At 32.9% G+C, this 25,392-nt stretch overlaps 1 protein-coding gene across 1 annotated transcript in view; it reads left to right on the plus strand.

The window, feature by feature from the left end:
• Positions 1 to 774: 774 nt before the first annotated feature.
• The window catches only part of LOC133201981 (uncharacterized), a 93,104-nt gene continuing 68,486 nt past the window's right edge, over positions 775 to 25,392 (plus strand). Inside the window, exons 1-8 of the mRNA XM_061337767.1 lie at positions 775 to 802; positions 2,220 to 2,393; positions 3,475 to 3,924; positions 4,516 to 4,767; positions 5,867 to 6,403; positions 7,209 to 7,306; positions 10,205 to 11,365; positions 12,352 to 12,445. Of these exons, the coding sequence (XP_061193751.1) occupies positions 775 to 802; positions 2,220 to 2,393; positions 3,475 to 3,924; positions 4,516 to 4,767; positions 5,867 to 6,403; positions 7,209 to 7,306; positions 10,205 to 11,365; positions 12,352 to 12,445 (2,794 nt within the window). The remainder of the gene's footprint in view (positions 803 to 2,219; positions 2,394 to 3,474; positions 3,925 to 4,515; positions 4,768 to 5,866; positions 6,404 to 7,208; positions 7,307 to 10,204; positions 11,366 to 12,351; positions 12,446 to 25,392) is intronic.

The raw sequence follows: 25,392 nt of genomic DNA on the forward strand, positions 1-25,392 counted from the left end.
TTAGTGAAAATCTACCGGCTGGTTATTTGTAAGGGACAATCTCAAAATACAGGTGCATTTACTATAGGATTATATACATGTAGGAAAATACCATTTTTTCGCACTTTGGAGCAAATTATACAAATGCTACTATAGATTTTTTGCTAAAATTATATTATTTGATGGGTAATACTATGTTGTACATTTTATGCAAGAAATACAAAATTCTACCGTCTGGTTTCCAGAGGGGGCATCTCAAAATGTCAAAATTCATAATATTTTTCTGTTTTTATGGAGTACAACAAAACATGACAAATACCACAGATTTAAATAAAAAAAAAATCAAAATGATTGTGAGATTCTCAATTTCCTATATTTAAAATTTCAAGAGCCTATATTTTATACTTTTTATTTTATGGCATAATTAATGACCCTGCTTAAAGAACTTCGGTTATTCATAACGTCAAAAACACACTATATTATTATGACGTCTATCTACCCATCATTTGAAAAATCGTTAAAAAAATCAGTTATACAAAAACTTAATTAGATTTTTTAACCTGGGATTTCCTAAATTTGTTAATTTTTTATAAATTAAAAACAGTTGCTTTAAAATGGAAAATACGCTTTATTTTACTATGCTGTGCGAAGTATTGCACAATGAAATCCCCAGTCGGCCCCCTTAATGCCAATTAGTTTAATTTGAATCAATTTTAACTGCACATTAAAATACTTCGCTCAAATGCCATGTAAATTTTGACATTTCTTATTGCAAAATTAAGTCACATATGCAACATGTCATGGTCAGACATGTCAGATAGAGGTACTTTTGCTATGTTCTAGTGAAAAATAAAGAAAATTTATGTTAATCACCAAAAATGTGTACAGAGTATATAGACACTGTGACATTATGTCAGATGTATTACGTCTGTTCTGACATACATGTGCTAGGTGATGTGATTTGAAATTGACATTATATTAACTTAAATATTTGTTATAAAATTTTAATGCACATTAGTTTAAGTTGCATTAGCTATCATGTGAATGCTATTTAATTCGAATTATATTAATTTGCATTATTTTACTTCATTAATTTACTGTGAATCAAAAATTTAATGTGCATTTTAAAGAGATTCTTTAATGCTGTTTTTGATGACAGTGCACGATGGTTATTATAAGCCACCTGAGAAATACAGTTTTCACCAAGCCTGAAGAACTGTTGTATGATCTAATGACTTTGAGTAAACCTTAACCATGATATCCTTCTTAATTGTTTACATGTATTAAAGTCCTAGCCAAATGCAGTGAGAAAAGCAGGGTTAAAAAAAATAAACATACCCAGTTTATTTCCATATTAATTTGAAATTTTTAAATCTGTTTTTGATGCAGTGCAGAAGAAACATCAGTCATGTAGCATCTATATTGAAGGGGAATTGGGGGGGGGGGGGGGAGTAAGGAAAAAATTGGCAACTCCTTGACAAGCCAAAATAAAAAAAAAGATAATTCTCGTGACTCCAAAATCATATTTCATGTGTGTGTGGGTGAGATTGATATGGTTCATGAACATAGGAGGGATTTAACTATACTTTTTTTGAAAAAGTTGGGAGGCCAGGGTTGAATGAACATTTTCATATTCAATTTATGATAAATATTTATGTTCTAAAAAATTGGGAGGCCCCCTACATGCCTAAATTCTATGTTCACATGTGGAAGTCGGGTGCAGATGAAGTACCTTTCCGTAACTAATTGTATCAGTTTAGAAATTATCAATTTATTTTTAGTCCAATGTAGAAAAAAATTCTTATGTTCACCTGATAGGTCACATGCAAGTGAACAATATTTAAATATTTTTTCTACAGTGTTAGCTGGTATGTTGATCATTTCCATCAGCAAATTAGAGAGCAAGGAATTGTTCAATCATATAATAAAAAGGCTCATTTAAGACACACTATAATCCTTATGTATCAATTCTGCTTCTTATTAATTTAGCATGAGAGTATTGCCCCTTCTGTGAGCTAGATACAGATTTGATCAAGCTTCAGATTTATTCTTACAGTGGGAGAGAGAACTCTTATTTACACTATATTATAGAAAATGTTATATTACAATTTTTTTGCAATAGATTGCACTGTTAATAAATTAATGAATTTTTTTTTCTTGTATGATGTTAATAAGTGAGTTAAAAACTTAAACACATTATATATGTATATCTTGTATATATTATGTTTTCTTGTCAATAGGTCTCCCTCTGGAGAACCTGGAGTGTAAAAAGCATCCCAGAGTTCCATTATCCCAGTTCTGTGTCCCGTGTGTGGTTACCTTGTGTGAGAAATGTACCATGACCTCTAGGGATCATGAAGGACATGATGTTAGAGATGTAGAGAAAATGTTTAGAGAAATTCACAAGAGAAAAGGTTGGTAACAATGCAGAATTTTACTTTTGAAAACAGTTGACAAAAAGCTACCTCTTACTTTAGAAAAATGAGATACAGCATGTAAATACACCTTTCATAAAGTGCCAGATTTACAGATCTCATGACCTTTCATTGACCTTTGACCTATCCAGTGCTTTCAGTAGTCCCATTTTGCATCTATCTTTCTCAATCATAAAAGGTTTTGATATTACCTCTTAATTTACCGGAAAAAGATTATTAACATTGTAAGATTAGTTCATGAAAAATATTCAATTTTTGCTGAGGATAAACTATTTACTAAAATCACAAGAACTAAAACTTAGATATGTTTAAGTATGACCTTTATATAATTACCATTCAGTTTGTAAAAGAAAAACATTTATCTCTGTTAAGTATACTATATAGAGATTCTGTTCGGTTTCTGACTAAATCAAACATTCCCTTAGAGTTTGAACCCATGCAATAAAGATACTGAGTATCAATTTTTAGCTCACTTAAGCCGAAGACTCAAGTGAGCTTTTCTGAATAAAATTTGTCCCTTGTCTGTCGTTTTCATTGTTGTTGTCATTGTCGTAAACTTTTCACATTTACATCTTCTTTTCCAGAACCACTGGGCCAATTTCAACCAAACCTGACCAAACTGAAACCGCTTTCTTTAATGAAACCGCTGAACCAATTTAATCCAATTTTGGCCTATAGCATCTATAAATGGGGGACAGATATTTAAGCAAAGTAGTGAAGACACACTAAAATCCATGGTTATATAGTGTGAAGAAATGGTAACTTTTTTTTAAAATTCTTTGGTGTATTTCATGGTATTTCACAGAGGAATTAAAATATACATTAAGGTTAACTGAACAAAATCAAATAAAATGTAATAATTCAGACTTAATTTTTCACTTTCTTATTTCTGGAACCATAAACACTTTCTTTGGCTTATTCACCCATCTTCTTGAGAGCAGCATGCATATGTACATCTTAGTCTTAGAGTATTTGTTTGGGCATGTATTGCTTCAGCTGTAGTCTCAGAATACTTAATATTGAAAAAAGTTATCTTTTATATGTATCTCTCTATTTGTAGATGGAGATGCAGTTTTGATGTGCCTTTTTCTCTGCCCTTCATACAAAATAAATCTGGAAGAACAACACTGGATAAGGAAGTATAATGCTGTTGCTGAAGTTTTCAATATCAAGACGATTAAGAAGCCATCCAATCTTGGCAACTTAAAGTACAAACCAATACTCAAAGAGGATGGTTCTGTACTCACATTTTCTTGTGAATTTTTCAAAAACTCCAGTTTTCTTAGATTTGCTAAAAATCCAGATTTTGTGGATATTTTTCTGACTTTGGCACAAAAAGACAACATCGCTGAATACTGCAGGTCATGGGTTTATCCAAAGAAAGAGGAGGAAGTCTTTTGCTGGTTATCACCACAACAAACAAATCAATTGATTGAAAAACTTGGAGAGGACATTTTCAAACACCCAACATGGCAGGACACATCAATACATGATGATGTATTTAATAACCGTATGTCTTTCTTTTATTACCTTACCCTAAACAAAGATTGAGTAGATGATGTAAATGTATGTAAATTAGCACACTCAAAATTTAGCTCAATCATCCTCATCAAATGAAAGGTGTAATCATGAATTGGCATAGTTTGATCCAAACTTCTATTTAAGGAATTTCTTTTTTTTGGTTTGACGTGAGTTTTTCGTGTGTAAATCACATAGACTTTCTACATAGGCATATTTCATGAAGCACGCTAGCAAATAAATTGTGTCAATTATTCCAGGATATAGCTATCCCATCGTATTCATTAGTTTATTTCTATATACATTCTATCTTGGTAAATAAATTTCACCCAGATACATAAATGATTTCTATACATATTTCAATGCATTATATCGCAGTAGGAAAAAAGATAGTTGAATAATTGAATATGCAAAGTCCTAGAAACTAATTAAACACATTGCTAGTCTCTGTTTCATTTTTATTTCAATTAAGAAAAATAATTAAAAAATATTACAAGTGTGCAGATGCACCTGTTTGTCTTTGAAATTTAAAGTTCAAACTAATAGAGCCACAATCTTGTGAGAGATAATTATGTTATTTTAGTTGGTGTACCAATGCAGATTTTAATGAGAGGGGAGGAGTCAGCCAAGAATTTCATTGAAAATCTTAAAAAAGGGGAGACGACTATGTACCATGCCTCTGGGATGATTATTGGGTGTGCGGGTAGTGGGAAGACAACCCTGCTAGAAAGATTGAAAGGCACCAACCTGGAAGAAATTCTGAGAAATTTAACATCGACCAGAGGCGTTGACGTGCACTCTGACATTTTTGATGTAACAGAAAACACAATCAGAGGTACGTTGTGTTATTGATTTTTACTGCACTTGATCTTATAACTGAGCTGGTATAGTTCACCAGATTTTAAAAAGAATTACTGATGACGATAGCCTAGTTGTATGGTATTTGCTTCGTGATCGAGAGGTACCAGGTTTCAATTCTCGGTCCCTGCTCGACATCGAACATAAGACATTAACAAAGGGATAGAATGTTCCTTCGCCAAGCACCTGGCACTAGAAGCTAAAGTCAAATGTTTTTTTGGTCGAAAACTCAAAAACCGAGGTCCCATGTCACTGTAGGTGTTGGCACACTAAAGAACCCTTACTGCTGAATAGCCCCAAGTGCCGAGAATAGGTCTAAATGTGTTTCTGTTCACCAGTATATGGTGAGGTCCCATATGAGTGAGAAATTCTTGCAAGAAACGTAAAGCAACAAATAGTCAATCAGTCATTCAAAGAGTATTTTTAAAGTCCACCGTTTTTTGGGTCACATATTGTGTTGCCAGACACATGGGGATCCTAGAAGTTTTTCAATAGAGATTCACCCCACTCAAAAAAAAAAATCCAACCTAGAAATATACTGACAAGCGAAAAAAAGTAAAGTCCTCTGTAATATATTTGAAGAATGCATTTGGGTGGAGTGTCTGTGTGTGTGTTGGGGGGGGGGGGGATCTGATGTTTTCACTTCTTAAACTTCATAAGTATGCATGTATTGGTCTGCATTTTCTAAGGGGTCCAAGGTCCATTTTTTGTTACTTAAGTATGTAAAGTTGATAACTCTGAAAATTCCTGAAGGGAGTTTCCATAGCCCCCCTCCACACACACACACACACACACACACACACACTTACACACCTCCCCCACACCTTCTCTAGATATGTGTGTTTGGGTGGGGACAATTGAGCAATGCACAGTAGATTTAGGTATTTATAAAACATACCCTCTTTCCATGTTCAAAACAAAGATTACAAAGTTCTTATACTAATAGATACACCAGCTAAAGCTGAGGAATTGAAACAGCATGTTTCAACCCCCCCCCCAAAAAAAAAAAAAAAATAAATTTCATGATTTTACTCTTAAAAATTATATTTATTGTTATGCTTTTGTTTCTCTTGCAGTAAGCTCATATAACCAAAAACAACGCTTTAAGGTTAAAATTGATGATACAAGTCTATATGCTAAGAACATTCCAGAAAATCCCATCTTATCTGGTGACCTGGAAAAACTGTCTATTAAACAGCCACTAGGGGATCAGAGAGATACTACCGGTAAAGCCGTTGATAAAGAATCGGTTAGTTATAGAGCAGTTTCACACGAGAACTTGAATATAGAAACTGACTCACTTAAAGGAAATGAAGCTGCTGCGTTTGTAGAAAAAGAAGAGGGAATGGTTGAAGAAAGTCAAAATGTTCTGAAGAACTCAGACGTTTTAGGATTTTTACGATTTTCCAAAGATGTTTCAGATGAGCCAGAAAAAAGAATCACCATGGTCGACTTTGCAGGGCAGTGTGCATATTATGCCCCACACCAGATTTTTCTGAGTCCAAGGGCATTCTTTATTCTTGTTCTCAATATGGAGAAAGAGTTTGATGATCAGGTCGGAGAAGAAGTATGTTGCCAAAAAGGCTCTATTTATGAACGATGGACACACAGAGGTTTGTTACTCTTACATGATTTGGGTTTGATTGCCTAGTATCAAAAGCATATTCAATGCAATATGTGATTTAGAAATCTACTTAATTCAAATACGTATTTAAAAAAAAAGATTAAAGGACTCTTAAAATATATTTTTATAAAACTGTAGTTTAAAATATAGTTGCCTTTTTATTGAGTGAATTAATATTTAATGGTTAAAAGATTACTAGATGGGCTTATTTGATGGAAAAATATCTCCATGTTTGTTTGTTCATATGTCTGGAATCATTTCTTTCAAAATGCTACTATTTTGAAAATTTTAATTTGAATAATACTTAGTATACACTTCAACTAAATTCAAGGACAATAATTTTGTGTATGTGATTTTTTTTAGACACTTTGTCCTACATGATTAAATTAAAGTACAGGATATACATATACATATTACATGTATCCAAAATCTGGAGCAAAATGGGTTTTTTATCGTAGCTTCTTGTTCATTTCATTGTTTATAGATTAGAGTAGTTTGTTGCATGGTTTAATTTTAGTACATTTATATTGTGCGGGGGGATGGGGTGGGGGGATCATTTTATCACAACCATCAGGCACGATAAAGAATCCTCACTGCTAAATGGCCCAGTTCCTAGTATATGTCTTAATTTTAAGCCCTTCACCAGTATATGGTGACGTCTCCATATGATTGAAAAATTCTCGAATGGAATGTAAAACAACATACAATCAATCAATCAATACAATCTTACAGAAGTATTAAGACATACACAAAGTAATAAGCAAATTGCTCTGTTTTGTCTTTATTTTATTCAGATTATCTTGAATTCTGGATGAAATCCATTCACCAGTACAGCACCAATAAGGCCCCAGTTCTCCTCATTGGTACACATAGTGAGGGAAAAACAGAAGAGGTATTTTTTCTTCATTTCTAAAAAAACTAGCTTTACTGGTCAGATACCAGATGATCTAATGTGATAGTAAGATGTCTCGTCGTCCGTCTGTAAACATTTTTTCACAATGCTAGTCCTCCTACAGTTTTGATCTGATTTCAATATAACTTAGCACACAAGTAGACTACACTAAGATACATAATTCTGTTTATCGGTTGTTAATTTCGATGAAGGGTGTTGCCATAGTCACTAAAAATAGAAAATTTTGTTAAATACCTTCAAAACACTCCTCCTCCTCCTACAGGTTTGATCTGATTTTAATATTACTTGGCACACAGGTGGACTGCACTAAGATACATAATTCTATTTGATCATTTTTCTTTATTTTGATAAGTGAAAATGCCATGGTTACTAAAAATAGAAATTTCTGTAAAATTTATTAAAAAAGCTATTCCTACGATTTTAGTCTGATCATGCTGATTGCAATAAATCTTACCACAAAAAGAGACTAAACCAAGAATCATTATTCCATTTATTGCTGTTCAAAGTTTCAAGTCTAAGTGCTGCTTTTCTCTTCCTTTGTGAAAAGTGCAAACCAGTAGAGCTACAGTCCCGTCAAAGACTTTCGGTTTTATACTAAGTGTATTGTTGGGATAAAACCTCACAGGTGACATATACAGTTAAGATACAAGAAGTCTATGAGCCAATGCTCACTAGTAATACCCCGCTCTGATGTGAATATACGCTCCTATGAATTCTACCATATGGCATGCCTAAACAAAGAGCGTGCTAAAATTTCAAGCATCTGCTTTGAATGGTTGCTTTCTGTTTATCCATTCGTCTGTCCATACAAAATATCCGTATGCACAGTTTTCTCAGCATCTGCCTTGAATAGTTGCTGAGAAAACTGTGACGGTAATTTTGTACAGACAAATGAATGGATAAACAGGAAGTTGACATCGGATTCTTAAAAATGAATTCCACCATACGACATGCCTAAACAAAGGGTGTGCTAAAATTTTAAGCACCTGCAATGAATAGTTGCTGAGAAAACTGTGACAAAAATTTGGTACGGACAGACGCATGGAAAAACAGTAAGTGGACATCGGATTTGTACAAAAATGAATCCCATCATATGGATGCCTAGGCAAAGAGTGTGCTAAGATTTCAAGCAACAGCATTGAGCAGTTGCTGAGAAAACTGTGACGAAAATTTGTTACTGACCAACACACAGTGTTATTCTGAACTAATCTATTATAGGGGGCTGGACACTGATTTGAAGTTAATATTTTCTCAAATTTTCTGCATAATATCATGACTTACATGTCGCTATAGCATTTCATAAGAAAATGTAATAAAAGCATGTTCAGACACTTCTTTTATCTGGAAATTATTGAAACTACACATTTTGGGACACATTTGATTGACACATTCTTGCACTGTTTAAAAAAAACAGGTGTTTGACATGAAGTAAAGAAGAATGTCGTTGTCATTGAATTCTAAGAATATTCATGTAAGTTCAATTCATTTAACTGGTTTTATTTTTTAATAAGCATAGAAATTTAAAATGTAAACAGTGCAACTGTGTCCAGGCCCCTTTAAACTGGTTCGTGTTACTACAGGTGGCAATCTGTTCCAATCCTAGTTGGTTTGTAGGAAAAAGGAGAACTGGCACACATCCTTCCTAGCAAACAATATGGACGATATGTTGACCTCTAATTCTGCTGTCTGTGTGGTTCAGGTAGTAGCCAGATTTTAAATAGTGGTAGAAGGCGGATCTTGGCTTTCATGACTGATAGTTGTTCGCAGCTAAACCAGCTAAACATGTTAGTGACACAACCTGATTGACTCTTCTTTCTGGTGCCTCCGCAGTAGCCGTCTCAATTTTGTGGTCATCAAGGGATTTGAATGATGGTTTCTGCTAAAGTTGGATTGAGTATTTTCTTCTATGTCCACAGTGGTAGTAGTTTAGTCCTTAAATTCGGTCTAAGTGTCATCCACTGTCTCAAACTAATGTCTTGTCCATAATGTTACCAATGTTGCATCATCTACTTCGTGTTTACAAATTGTGTTTTTATCAGTTTTATTCAATACATGTAATAATATTTATGTGTGTGTTGACAGAATGTGTCAAGAGAATGATCTATCGTCACTTTTTCTAAGATATGGATAACTTTACATTTGTCAGTGATTGAAGGATGGGATGTAAAGAAGAGGTTTAGTATCTTGGAACCTCTAGTAAGGAAGCAGATCGCCTATTTTATGTCTTCTGACTTGGGAGATTATGTTAGTGGTAGTTCGCCAAAAGAAAATCGGATACAGATAAGCTGACTGAGTTATTGGACTCTGCATCATTTGAAAGATGTATGAATGAATTAAATATAGACATGGTGGTGTAGAGAAATCAGGAATTTCTCAACTAGTGCAGATTCATAAGACTGATGTTTATAAAATAATGGTTATATTTTCATAGAAACTGATTTGCTTGAAGGAAAAAGGGAGTATCACTTAAATATTGCATAACATATCTATATATTAATTAGCTCATTATCTTGCCGTTTGATAAATCTTTGCATTTGTTGATACTTATGGCATTGGGATTAGGTTGGCGTAATAGAATATAGGACTTGTTTGCTTATGCATTGTCTGATTTGGACCTAGTTATGTGAATCAAGTGAGACTTGTGCTCTCTAGGCTTATTATCACCATCAGGTTACAAAACCAGTTGTACACAGTTAAAATATTTGGATAATTATAAATTTGTTAAATAGTACGTGTTGTATATTAGTTTGAATGATAGGTGCATGTTGTCGTTAAAAAATGATTAATTCCATAGATTCTTATCATTCATTGTTGTGATTTCTTAGTATAAATGTACATGCTAAACAGAATGATTTATTATTAAAATTTTATTTCCAGGAGATAATGACTTTTTTCCATGAAATATGGGAAACTCTTGAAATGAAAGACAAGACTTTGCACAAACATCTACATGAGGATAGACAGTTTGCAGTTGGATTCCATGACAATGAAAGCATTGAGAATATTAAGCTGTCAGTAGTTGATGTTGTGCAAAATCTACATCACTGGGGAGAAAAACTTCCACGATCATGGGTTATGTTTGAAAAATTCTTCCAGGAAAAGAAATCCCAGAGGATAATGAAAAAAGAAATGCTGCTAGCTTTCAATGATGCATTACCACAGGGAATAAAGCTCCAAACAGTTGACATCAATTTTATGCTGCAGTTTTTCCATGACATCAGAGAAATTTTATACTTCAACCAAGAACTACTCAATGAAGTAATTATTCTTGATGTGCAGTGGTTTGCAAATTTATTTAAAAATGTAATAACAGATAAAAACCATGCAGAGAAGGATTTATGTAGGTTTGCATCAGACTGGAAAAAATTTGATAAAACTGGAGTATTGAATGACACTTTACTATCAGCTATTTGGGAAATGAAGAGAAATGCCGACATTGAACACAAAGCAGATGTCATGCTATACATGGAGAAGCTAGGATTATTAGCGAAATTGGATGACAAAAAATGGTATGTTCCCTGTATGAACAAAATGCCATTTCCTGCAAATCTCTTTACTTCATACCCTGCCTCTTCTATCCTCTGCTACGAGTTTGATGTTCTTCCTGCTGGAATTTTCCATCGCCTTATAGCTACATGCATGCAAATTCCTTGGGAAATTGTAACAGAGAGAGACAGACTATGTATATACCAGACAGCAGCTGTATTCTTGTTTAAGGATCATAACATATTGCTTGGAATGACTCCAAGAGAAATTCAGCTACAGGTGTTTGTTATTGAAGGCAAAGTTGAGATATCAAAATGCCAAGAAGTAAAGAAAAAAATTGACTTTTTACTATATGTTCTTTCAAGAACGTTCCAAACTGACTTTAAATTTACGCTTGGCTTTAAATGCAAAGATACGGGATTTTGTGATAACCAAGGAAGTTCTGTGATGAACGAATCAAAATTTTCAAAACCAACCTTTCAGTGTCCTTTATGTCCAATAGAGAAAAAGCACATCATCAACTCGAAGGATATCATGAAATATTGGATACAGGTATTTATTTGTAATGATTGTTCTCTTCAGAAAGACAAAAGTAAATTTTACAGGAATATATTGTTTCTGTTAAGGACGCTGATTCTGGACCAAAGCTTGGCTGCTGTATGTCTTCGCTAGATGTATACTTGTTTGAATTTTACTAGCCCAACAGGCCTTATTTTATTATGTTCATGTTTCAGTCGAACCTCTTGAACTTCTTAAAGAAGTGTAGTATTCCAAATGATCAATGTTTGAGTTTGAGTGTCTTGATTCATGGTCTTTAAGGTTAGGATGAAAATACACATTTGGGGGGGGGGGGGGGGAGGAGGATAAAGTTTATCACAAAAAAGAAAAAAAAAGGATTAAAAACTAAAAAAAAGAACTAAAATTACTATAACCTTAAAAAAAAACCCAAAGATGAAAATGCATCTTCGTAAAAAGTAAATTCAAGTTATTCAAATAATTACCTTTGGTATAGGGATTGGGCAAAATAAGACAAATAAATCACATAGGTGTATCATGAAATTACTTGAAAAAGCTGTTTTCATCACGAAAAATTTGACGACAATTCGTTAGAGTAATATACAACATTTCCGTGCAAGATATATTTATATTTGTTCACTTAATGCTTCCAATATTAGGTTGCGGAGGCAAAGAATTCGTTGCAGTTAGGATTCAACTTTGTTAAAATCAGCGTTTTAAATACTTAACAAAGAAGTGGGACGACTACTTGGCATTTGATATAAATGTGTCTGTATTTTCTCACTCAGAGGACTACAAATTTTGAGCAGCAATGCAACAATTGTTCATTTTGCTGAAACTTCCATTTGTGTTGTAAGATATATTAATTGAGAGTTACATGACGTTGCGGTAATTAGCCTCTTGTTTCATACCGTTCCACTGTTAGCATTCATAATTTTAATCTGTAATATCTTTTAATCTTGAACGATTTTTATGATGAACACACAGAGTTTTGTTTTAGTTTCAATATTTACATACTTAAGGTACATGACAATGAAGCTGAGCCTTCTGAAGATAAAGGTACAGATAAAGGTTCACCGTCAGGGAGTTCTGGAACCAGTGAGTCACATGCCAAAGGTATCTCAACTAAATTTTCAGATCTAGATCTTTGTTTATTTGATTTTACAGAGAAAGGGTTATATAAGTAAGTTTAAGTTGCTAGTGACGTAACATCCTGTACCCAAAACATTGATGTACACATACTATCCCATCAACGAAAATCTTTAGTCATAACCCAGTGGCAGATATTCACGGTATATGTTATGTTTAATTTGTAATAAGAAAAAGAACAAGAAGTTCTGTAAATCAATACCAAATTCTAGAGATATGATATACAATGAAGCATTATTTTTTCCATTCAAAAATTCACACTGCATTGAAGTGGCCTATGGATAAATCCATTAAAATTAAATTACTTGTCAGACCCCCTCCCCTTTCCTTTGTTTTTCGTGTATCCTCTTTACAAATTAAAATACATGTATAAAAGAAATTCCACCTTAAACAATTATATAAAAAGGTAAGCTTTAAGGAACAATCTCTAACTGAATACCAATCAGAAGTATTTAAGTGAGGAGCAGGTATTACTTTTTTCTTGTCCTGTTTTCTTGTCCTGAAATATGAATAAATTTACTTTGTCATACACTTTGTGTATTTTTCATTTGACATGTTTGAGAAAGATTTTTTATGATTTCTTTATTTTTCGTTTACAGTAATTTATTCATAATTTAGCCATTGATAAAAACACTGCGGGTACATCTCTCTTATATAGATAATAATGCCAAAATTCTAAAGTTATTACAAATTGGAACTGATGCAGTAAGAATCTGCTTCGATAAATTCTTCCCCAAAGAGGTATTAGAAAAGACTCTAAAAGATAATGAAACAGACATGAGAAAAGGACGGTACCGATTCCAACCACCTCAACTATAGATTCTTTTCCCTCCTCAAGGTACTTAATTGTTTTATTCTTTTGATGATGAATGTTACTGTTGTCTACAGTTATTTGTGAAGGATAGATATATCTTTTGCATAACAATGAGCTGAATAATTGTTTTCTCATTGAAATTTGACTGTTTTCTTCGGGGTGTGTATTATATTTTTTTCACATTTTACCATGAGAACTGCTAGGTCAATATTAAAGTTGGCACAAAGTTTTCTTGATAAGGGAGAATAATGTTTGTACAATTAAGGGGACATATTTTCTTCCAAGGATAAATTATCAAGAAAAGGAAAAAAATAAAGGATTTCATTCAAAATTTTCTTCTCAAGAGCCAATGGGCTGGAAGGGATTACAGAATGGGTGGACTCAAAACGCCCTATATTGGATCTTTTTGCGACAACTCTACCAAACTGTAAATGAAGTGAATCCAAAATATATTACAAGCAGTAGAAAGAGTTATGTATACATGGTTATATTAGGTAGAACATTTGTACAAAAGCAATGCCCTGTTGCCATGAATCAAAATTGAAGCAATGATACATTGGTGTCGTGTTCCGGAATTTGGCATGTGCCCGGAGTGGTTTTTAGGTCACGTAATCAATATTAATAGGAGGCGGGGCTATCCATCGTTGACATCTCTCTCTCTACCTCTCTCTCTAGAAATTCGAATATGTGTATGGCATATTACAGTGATGTCAATATGAAATTAAAAGAATGTGTGGACACGCAAAATTAAAACAACATTTAATTTGCTAAGTTCTGAAAACGGCAACCAAACAAGCTCAAAGATCGAGGTCAGATCGAGGGCAGGTTGAAGAATACAATGTAACTTTTTTCACGAGTACACTCGCAGGTGGACATCACGTGATGAATTGTATTTAAGAGGTCAATGGAAGTCAAATCAAGGTTAACTCAGTCATAACAATTGAAACTAGAAGTTTGTTTTGAACATGTTCTTTTGTTAAATTAAGTGTGAGCGCACGTTTGTCGGCTCTTCTCCTTTTAATATGACATTATTTTGTTCAATATACAACTACAATTTTCTTAAGAGCAGCCGACAAACATTCGCTGACTATGTATTCAGATGATGAAAAGCGCGTGACCCTGATTATCTATTGATGTTCAAGAAATCTTCAGGCACCATGTCTTCGATATTGAATTAGTTTACCTCGAAAAGAGCGTTTTAAATTCACATCTGTACCATGAATAAACAGTTATGATGTCGGGGATATATATGATGGAAAGAAATAAACATTTCTATGAAACTTTAATTTACTGCATTTTTTTCTGGCCAGTTAAGTCCACCCATTCTTTACGTAAAACTTCAAGTTCAGTGAGATCATGACCCCTTTTAAGTCCTTAAAAATCTTTTAAGAATAACTAGTCTTTTTAATATGCAAGCATCTTCAGGTAATGTAGATTCACATTTGTTCAAAGTGGCCCTTGAAGATAAGACTTGGCCACTATAAAGAATGAATAAAATCGTGGCCGATAAATGGTAAGGTAAATGTGACTTTCTGGAAGAGTCTGAGCAGGCTTCAACAACCTGTGGCTAACAAAAATCCTTTATCTACCTTTAAACTGTAGACATGGCTTAATATTATTAGCTATGGAGACACTAAGAAGGGTAATGCGGACATATATGGAGTCCTTATAGGGTCCTTCAAAAAATGCATATTGGGCGAGGCGTTAGTCTACATAACAAATTTATCCTGTCGAAGATTTTTTTTTTTTTTACAGAGTTTATGTTTTCATGAGTTAGCAAACCGTTCCGTAACAATTGTTTAAATTGTGACATCAGTTATAGGTTCAAATGAAAACAACATATTGAATATGATCGGGACAGTATCATGACACGTTGAAGGGGTATATTTATTTGATATGTGGTCAGTAGGTCACGTGGAGGTGACATATTAGCAATATAATGTCGGCAGACAGCATGATATGGTTTTATACAGTATTCTTTTCGAAAAATGAAATTTCAAGATTTTTATCAGAGGCAGGATAATAGATTATAAATAAATAATCTTTTAACATTTGACATTTGATATAGAATTAAAGATATTTTAGGTTAGTGCCTAACAGAGATTTAAAGCAAAGAACAAGGTTCAATTAGAGTCTTTTTTGCCCTGTAAATTTCTGAAAAAATGAAATCTCTTCGTTTTAGTTGGCAATGCGTATAATATCAGATCCTTGGTGACTGTGTATCTGTCAAAAATGACGCAATTTTCTGGCTAGTCAATGCATTATGACGTCATGAAGTGCGTCATTTTTCCCCATATTCTGAGAATTTCTTCTAAAACGGCCAAACCTTTAAGCTACTTTTCAATATATAGTATTGAGCTCAACCTCTGATCTAAAATGTGCGATTATAATATGATAGACCTGTTTCTTAAAATTACAAAACATATTTTATTTTTTGGATCGAAGGGTGCGCTCATAGTTTGTTTCTTCACTGAAAGCACTCAAATTAACCAATTTTCTTCAAAATTCAAGAACATTGCAATTTTACAACGCTTTTTTTCCAATACCTGGACTTTCTGAGAAAACTTTTATTTAGGAAATGAAAGCATTAATCTCTACTTTATAAAGATGTTTGACATGGGGCATAAAGTATTAGTCAATAAAGTGGTATATCTACAGGGCCATTTTATGCATAAAGTGAACCTAGCCCTTTTGATAACCCTTTATTCACTGGTAAGTTGGATTTAAACAAAAGTTATAAAATCATACAATTGTTTCTTTATTTATTGCAGAATGTGTAGTTTTAGTAATGTTCAATTAATATTTTGAAGGTGGATCAACCACTGGTGTATCATCTTTATCTATGGACATTACCGTCATGTATAAATTGTTGAGGAATTACTCTGACGTTGCTCCTCCTGGAAATGGATGGGCGAAGGACCCTAAAGTAGAGCACATTACAGAGAGTGACGACATAGAGAGGATTCGTTTATATAGGAACAAGTACTCCCATGATTCCGGAAGTAATCTTGTCATAAAGGATGATGTTTTCAAAGTTATCTGGACTGACCTCTCCCAGGTGAGACATTTTTTTTACGTGTATCTGGGATGGTCTCTCTAACATGTAGGTGAGTTAAACTGTTAAAGGTCAAAGGAGAGTCCATCGCTGTCAATAATAGAATTTTCTTTGACAATTAAACATGTAAAAGTGCCGCGTACGTGCTGTATAGTATCATATGGCTTTTAAACACAAATGAGAAATCAAATATTAAACGTTCTTGCACTGGTGTTTTATGTAATGAAATATGAAGATAACGAACAGTTTTCAATCTGGAAAATCCAATGAAACGATACAAATTTGCAGCAGAGCAAACACGGACCTCAAAATTAATAGGTAGGATCAGGTGACATGGAGAAGTGAGCATCCCCTGCCGACCGGTCACAACCGCCGTGTATTTCTTGTCATGATCGGGAAAAAAAACGGAAAAATCCGTAGACAATTCAGAATATAAATAATGGCCTAACAATTAGTATGAAAAAAGTCAGTCAGCATTTGACTCTATGATAGGTTGTATTTATTCAATTTTAATTTAAAGTATTTGACATTGTCTAAGTCTATTCACCTACCCATGTACAACAATACCCATTGTCATTCTGTCGTCCCCTTCTCCCTTGCGTTTTTTTTTAAATTGAAAGTTATCGCTTCATTTTAGTTTTAAAACGCACTTGAAGATGGTTTAATAACAACTCTGAAGTATTACATGTATATGTAACCTTTATATATGCATGTTCGTACAAACGACATTTAAGCATTTAAATGCATGAATCAAAAAGATTAAAGAACAATATTTTTATCAATTGAAAAGAGAAACTATGTTTCTAAAATTTCAGGAGAATAAGTACTCTAGCAAGAGGAAAATTAATAAGAAATCAATATTATTCCATTTAGTAAAATTTGATACATAAAATACATCTGTAAGTATCTTTTCCGTCATATATTTTGTTTACTTATTAAAGACAAGTTCGTATCATCGTATACAAACCTATATATTTTTCCAGTGTATTATATCAAAGGTCCTTTTTTCCGTAAAGGATATAATTTAGAAAGATTTATTACCTGTTAAAAAGTCTAAAGAATATAAATGTTAAAAATTGTAGTTTCGCAAATGATGGTGGATTTTTAAACTGATCACAGACTTTACTTCACTAAATATTTCAATATCGATATTGACAAGTCAAACTGTGACTGCATGTATAGGTATCGTAACAATCCCATCAGCTTTGGGCTCAAAATTTCTACCTTATATTTTTTTTTTATATAGGAGAATACATTCATGTTGTCATAAACTCAAGGATTCTATTGCTGTATCGTTTTTACAGCAATATGTGTGTTTGAGATCGGAGAAAGTGAAACTTCAAAGATGCTGACATTTTCAGTGGTCCATGCTTAACATGGACTTCAATACCACTAGCTTCTGTGTTTATTTTGGGGATACACGTGAAGGATATTCCCTTCATACGCGTTATATCTTTCTTTTACAAAATTTTAGAGGCCTATTCAAAAGTTAATATGTATATATCACTATCATTTTTTTTTTCATTTTGCTTCATTATGCGATTTTTCTTGGAATAAAAACTACATTAGATAATTTTTTTCTAAAAGGATGAAATTCTCTTAGTATCTATCAAATAAGTATCAAGCATGGGAATTTTTTTTTTGTTTTAGTTTGATTTAGAGTAGGTAATCTTAGTTGAAGGATAGAAGCGTAATTGTGTGAAGATATTCATCAGGATCATCCTCCAAAGAAAAGCTGAAGTTTTCAGTTGCCATGCCTTATTACCGATCGCGAATCGTTCATACTGGATTTACTGAACTACTAATCAGATAACTCTTCAGAAAGATCGACACATTTATATCCACAAAAAATGGCTATATTGACATAATAAAATGGGGTAGAATTACATTAAGTCTAATGCTATGTTTATTAGTGAGACTTTGTGTTGTCCAAAAAACAAAAAAATCGAGAACGACAGGCAGGTAAGAAAAGAAACAAGTGAAACCGTTTTCATCTGTATTTCTCAGTAGAGCAAAAAGATTACTATTCGTTATTTCACATCTCTCAGTTGATTCGATACGCAAGAACATGCTCTACGTATGAACAATTTCTAAAACGAGGTAAATTATTGACAAACAAGTTGATGAAACAAGAATATCAGCTGTCTCGTTTAAAGTCATCATTTCGGAAGTTCTATGGTCGATACAATGACCTTGTCAGCAAATACAATTTATCATTGAGTCAAATGCTGACTGACGTTTTTCATACTAATTGTTAGGCCATTATTTACACACTGAATTGTCGACGGATTTTTCCGTTATCTCCCGATCATGACAAGGAGCACGCGGCGGGTGTGACCGGTCGGCAGGGGATGCTCACTCCTCCATGGCACCTGATCCCACCTCTGATGTTTAGAGGTCCGTGTTTGCTCTGCTCCTATTTTGTATTGTTTAATGGACTTTTGAGCTTGAATACTGTTCGTTATCTCCATATTTTTCATTCTTTAACTCAAATTGAAATTGTAAATTTTTTTTTGATATTTTTATCTTCCTTTTTTCTTCATTATAACTTTGAAAGTTATAAAAAAAAATTAATTTCTTAGATAGAAATAGCTATGCTGAATATGTATTCATGTGATCCTTAAACGAAGATTAGTAAGATATTGTTTTGACTTTATTTTTTTTTTATTTTTTTCTCTAGTATATTTATGTCCGCAAATGTTCTCATCTCACCCCCCCATCCCCGGATCATTATATATTTTTAATATTTCCTCATTGAATTGATTTCTGCATTTTCCCAACCAAAGTGCTCTGGTGAGCGTTTGGCACAAGGGCCTCTTATTTTTTCTTGTAATAACCATTTTCTTCAAAAAGTAGTTCTTCTCACACTAAGAGAAAATTCTGTTATTAATTGGGTTGTACAGTGTGTCTGTTTATGTAATAAATATAGTCTGTATGCTATATTTTTTGTAAACGACATTAATGTATTTTCTATAGGAATTGTTTCTTTAATTTCTTTTCAGGCTATACTAAGACTCGGTGGTGATGTTTTGAAGAGAGGAATAAGTGAAATATAACTGAGTGGATATTGGAATACACGAAAACTATTATAAACGTGCAGGTGATTACAATAAATGCTTTTAAATAATGGACTTTACACCCTGCTTCATCCATCCCCTGCTACACGTTTGATACTTTTCCTGTGGGAATTTCTCAGCGCCTATTAGCTATAACAAATAACTTCACGTTTGTTATAGTAACTCTTATTCAATGTAGTTGTAATAAACATCATGACAGCTTGTGACATGTATACTTAGACATTCATCTTGTACTTTCATGCACTCAAAACTTCGTTCTGTGATATTTTTCATGTTAGTAACCCAGTGCAACTCACAAGATTGACATATCTATAAAACGGAATGACCTATGAAATGATCTTTTATTTCCTGTTATCTCTGAAAGGCACCAGTCTCTATACATAAAAGTCTTTGTTGAATACATGTAATTCAAAGCTTTATACATGGTGATATCCGTGATTTACAGGTAAATAGTAAACAGTTTCTTTTTATTAATCAGATGTGAATACTTTATATACTTTTTTGGACCTGTCAAGACTATACAAAGAAACAGGAATGAAAAATAACATTGCTAAACAATCAAATGTTACAAATCAATTAGGACTGTCAAATTCATTAAGAATCATTATCTTCCTGTTAGACTTGCGCGTTTTTTTTTCTTTTTCTTTTACAAAATTCGCCTCTAATTTGCTGATCCCATACAGAACAACTACAAACTAGTTCACTGAATTTTGATCAGTTTTCTTTCATCTGAATTTAATTGAATACTTTGAGATTCTCTTTGGATCAGGATTTAATATAGTATAACTATGCTGTTCCAAATTCAATCCACTTTTTTATCTAAATTTGCACCAATACAAAATCTGATATCATTTTGTTTTGTGATTTTTATTCTTAGTACTTTCATAAGTTTCTGTTCATATAGCTTGCTCAAATTAAATAAATGAAGTGGAATTTTGTTTCAGGGGAAGGCGAACGCTTTAAGCAATCCAGTAGCTTCTAGACAAGAATTGGAGGACTGATCCAGATTTGCAAAACTTGGAATGGTTACAAACGATGTGTTAAATCAGGCATGCAGAGATGTGCTAGAGATTGAGAATCACCCTTCCATTGTTTATAGCAAAGTAAAAGCATCATCAATCTATAAATCAATACGTGAAGATCAAGAAGATGTTCTGAAAACAGGTATAAATTCTGGATGTAAGAATTTCGACATTTCATTAACATGCACAGTGATCAGAAACATGTGTTCAAAGATTCCTAAACCAACAAAAGGAAAATGGGGAGGAAACAGTATGTCTGCAGCAGGAGATGTGACTGTGGGAAATGATATCGAGAGAATTAGGTTAATCATAAACAGTTTGACTGCACATGAGTTCAGCGTCAACCCCTCAGACAGAATTCGATGACAACTTGGATGACGATTTTAGATACTTGCCAAAGAAACCTTCACTGGAAAGAGGTACTTGGATAACTTCAATGAATTCTAGAATATGTCCTTGAGAGAGGACGATGAAGATGCTATTATAGGAAAGATCAAAATGGAAAGTCATCATGAAATGGTGGTGACAATCATCAGAAATTAAAACAGCAGGTTGAGGCCTGAAAGCAAGCATGCTTCGAATTACGAGTATAAGTCATAAAACGCAAGAAATTAAAGAAATATTATCGAATCCTGAAAGAAAGAGAAGGATTAAGAGTATTACTTGTACAACGCTGCGTGTGGACAACATGAATCGGTTTTTGTATAAAGTTAAACTATTGTCAACTCACAATCAAATACCAATGATTTTTTTATTGGATTTATTAAATAGACCTGCAAATTTTGAATGAATTTTAAACATGTATTTTGTGTACATGTAGTTCAAACAAATAATGTTGGAATGTCAAATATTGAAATAATAAGTCTACATCGTTTTAACTCCTGATTAGAATAACTTCAAATTCTATGTATTGTCCATTTGTTCCCTGTAGTTCATTCCTATGTTTTCTACTAAGTCATACACAAAACAAGTCATGCTTAGAGCTCACAGTATTATCAAGAAATGTCATAAAAGAATACACTTATTTTGTTCCTCTGCATAAATATGTAACCGGATTTGGTCGTATGAAAGTACTTCTTTATTTCTCAAAATTAACTCATTAAATAACACATATTTTCTTTATCAATAATAGTACTTCGCGTTTTATTCCAAGTTCTTACTATCCATGCAATAAACCTGTGTATTTCAGTTAGTCACGTAAGTGACTTACCAAACCAAGAATTTTAATTAAAAGAGTTTGCAAATTAACAAGTATTTATTCTGGCAACAATTATATTTTATTAACAGCACAAAATATTTCCATTCATATATTTACAACGAAAACAGATGTACTAACGACCTATCTTATTATTAAATGGGCCTCAATAAAAAAAATAGTGCCTACCTAACAGATGTAAAATATCCAGAACCTGTCCTACCCAATGCTAAGTCCGAAGAGAAGTGACCCACCCCTGCACGAAAAATCTACTATGCCTAACTTAACCGGTTTACCAAAAATAGAAATAAGGAATTGGAAATTAACAAAAATGGACGTGTAAATGAAGGAAACAAAAAGGGCAACTTGAACGAGACATAGATCGAATTGAATGAAACAGAGACAGAGACCGGGATCCACCCCGATTATCAGAAAGTGAGCTGGCACGAACCTTTGAGAAGGTTCCAAACCAACTGATCTACACGTGAAATACTGGACTTTAAATACACCGCGGACTGGAGGTGTGTCTCTCTTATCCAATCAAAATCTACGTTCTCTATGTATAACCCAGACAAGGACGTTTCCAAAATCACTGTATAAAGCTAGAAAGTTTCCGAATGTATAATAAACGATCTTAACCAATGTAAGTTATCGTTATTTTCTTACTCAGTAAAATCCAATCCTTTCACAAATATATAGAACGAGGCAAACATTCCAAACATTGGGGAAAGATTATTATTAAATATAAATACCTGTTCATATTTATTATCAACATTTCTTGATATTTCTTTCAATGATGAATGTTTTATTTTCGATTTCCCTTCTTTAAATTAAATCATAATTTTTGTCTTTTGCTACGACACGTTTTTTTTTTTTGGTTATAATTGTAGGCATAGGGTTCAATTTTTGAGATTTTTTCTCTTCATTTTATTGTTATATTAGTCACCAGAGTCGGTCTCCACTCATTGCTATACTGTCCATTCATAGACATCACCATCTGAATTGCTTGTCTTTTAACTGTTTAACAATACCATCTCTAACAATACTAGTGTGGAACATCTATTGTTGAAACTATTTAATTTCATTCATTCCGCTCCTAGGAAACTCTTGAGTGGTACAAAAATGGCCTAAATGTTGTAGAATTATTTTGTTCTTTCTAATTAGCAAGTATCAAGAAGACATTATGCTTTATAGTTTTTTTTTTCAAGGAAAAAAGGTGCTCCAAAACAAAGTGTAATTCATGATAACTGCCTGAAGGTTTTCTATACACTTGACAGGGGTACATTCGAGAAATTAAGAGGTATAGTCGTGCACTTATTTTAATTTTCGAATAATAATCAGTAAATGACATATAAAATAAATCTGATTCAATTATATTTAATAATTTTACAAGCACTTGAAATATAGCGCATTTGATATGTTTTTTTCGCCTACTCAGGAAGTGATTTCGTTAAACATAATTTTAACAAAATTTGTCATACAATATTAGTTTTTATATTTGTAAACTCAAATAACACCATGTAAATGATAATAGTTACCGTCTAAACATGTATTTTAAGATTTAGAAATAATGATATGTACATGTAAATCTTAACATCAATTCTCTGTAAGGACCAAAAATGCTTGGCCACGCACTATCGTGGAATTTTATTTTATCACTATAATACTAGAGAGTGCCCTATATAAAGACTATTGGTAGGTAAATTTTGGACAGTACCTCCTTGGTTTCCATAGCAACGACTTTGAAATATTTTGTTATGGCAAATCTGACCTGATTGTCATCACCATGTAAAATAATTCCGTGCTTCCTTAACGTAGGAAAGTTATCAACATAACATGGGTTTCATTTTATAGCTAAGTAATTAAAGTTTCTTTGCATCTAACCTTTATTCAATTTAACCCAAGGTTTTTAATATGATACAGATCAATTTACATAAATTTGTCATAAAAATGAATACAAATGTGCCTATTTCTTGACATGCATATTAATTTTTGCAGGCAATTAAAACTTAGAAAAAAGATCTTTTTAGTAAGATCGAGCTTAGATCTAAAAGATGCAAAAAGATTTGAGATGGGGAAATCAGTTTAAAGTCATATTCCAATCCCCTCAAATTATAACTTTTCCTAAAAATTAACCTAGACTTATTTCCCTTTGCTGACTCTTTTGCACTGAAGACAAAAAATTAAACTGGTGTTATTTCCCTTTGTTGACTCTCCTGTATTGAAGTCTAAAGAAGTTTATAGCAACATGTGGCAAACAACAGACGCCAGAAAAATAAACATGAAACAATAACAGAAAAATGATGTGTTATTCAACTTTTTAAAATGGAATTCATGTGTGAATGATAAAGTAAGTCATCAAATGAAGGAGACACTGTTTTCTCAGCATTCAACTTGATAATGATGTACAGGTCTTTATTAATAATAGAATTTTAAAGTCAAATTCACTTTGCGAAATATTGAAACAAATTTTATGAAGTCCGACGTGCATTCCCATCATGTGGGATTCCATGTACTCTAAAACCCATGAGAAAAATGCAAGATGCAATTGGAGGAAAACAACAAGCAGAAGATACGGCAGTCAGTGGGAATGGTTAGAACAACCCTAGGCACAGGTATAAATTTGAATATTTTCAAATATTCATTTTGTATAAAAACTACATGTAAGAAGCTTTTTCAATTAAATTGACATAATTTTTTTATATAATAGACTTAATTGGTCTACATTCAAAGATCACCATGTTAGCAGGACATTCCAGATATATGTCTTATTAATATATTTGCATTATAGGAATTTGTGCTTGCTTCAGAAAGCAACTTACTTTGGCAAATCATAACTACAAAGTTTATCAAAAGGAGGAGAATGTTATAGAAGTATGTAATCAAAAATATACACAAGGCAATATAAAAAAAAACCCATATATATTTGTGGTAATGTTGTACACAGTGGCGAATCCAGGAATCTTGGAAAGGGGGGGGGGACCAGTTGGGTGTCGGGGTAGGGTCTCAAGGCCACACCCAAAAATTGATTTATTAAATCTGATGTATATTTTGGACACAAAGGGGGGGGGGGGGGGGGGCTGGGCCCCCTCTAAATCCGCCAGTGGTACAGTTTAAAATCTGATTTGGCCAAAAAAGTAGTAGTGGTAGGTGGTAAAAATTAGAGATAGTCGACTTAACGGAAACATTTAAAAAAATTTTAGCCTAAAAAAAAGTCATATAATTCAGATTCATTGTAAAAGAACAAAACATATTTAACTGCAGCTATAAATACACACTAATAAGATATAAATATAATATACCCATGTAAATGTATGTATTCATGATTGACAATAAGAATGAATTTCTTTAATTTGAAAAAAATATTTTAAACATATTTTAAAAGTACTGGTGCTTCAAAAAGATGAAAAGATACATAGAGGAATAATTTTCAGTAAAAAGCAGGTGAATTTTTTTTTTTTTTTTTTTTTTTTTTTTTTTTTTTTTTTTTTTGATATTACAATTGTCTGGGTATGGAATTTTCATTTTTTTAATGACAACTACCACAATGAATTTATCAAATCTTTTATATGAAAATCATGATTTTGACAGATTCTGGGGTGTAGTAATTATGAAAAGAAATACAAATTGGTTGTTGATTATACTTCTATGTTCTGTTACATTTTAGGATTGTGACACAGGAACATCACTTATGAAAGGTTGCACTCACATAGTACATCGATGAATGATATATGAGCAACTGTAAGTACTT

Source organism: Saccostrea echinata, unplaced genomic scaffold (assembly GCF_033153115.1).
Source record: "Saccostrea echinata isolate AGI-Se365-2 ecotype Australia unplaced genomic scaffold, CSIRO_AGI_Sech_v1 ptg000046l, whole genome shotgun sequence".
NCBI classification, from domain to species: Eukaryota; Metazoa; Mollusca; class Bivalvia; order Ostreida; family Ostreidae; genus Saccostrea; species Saccostrea echinata.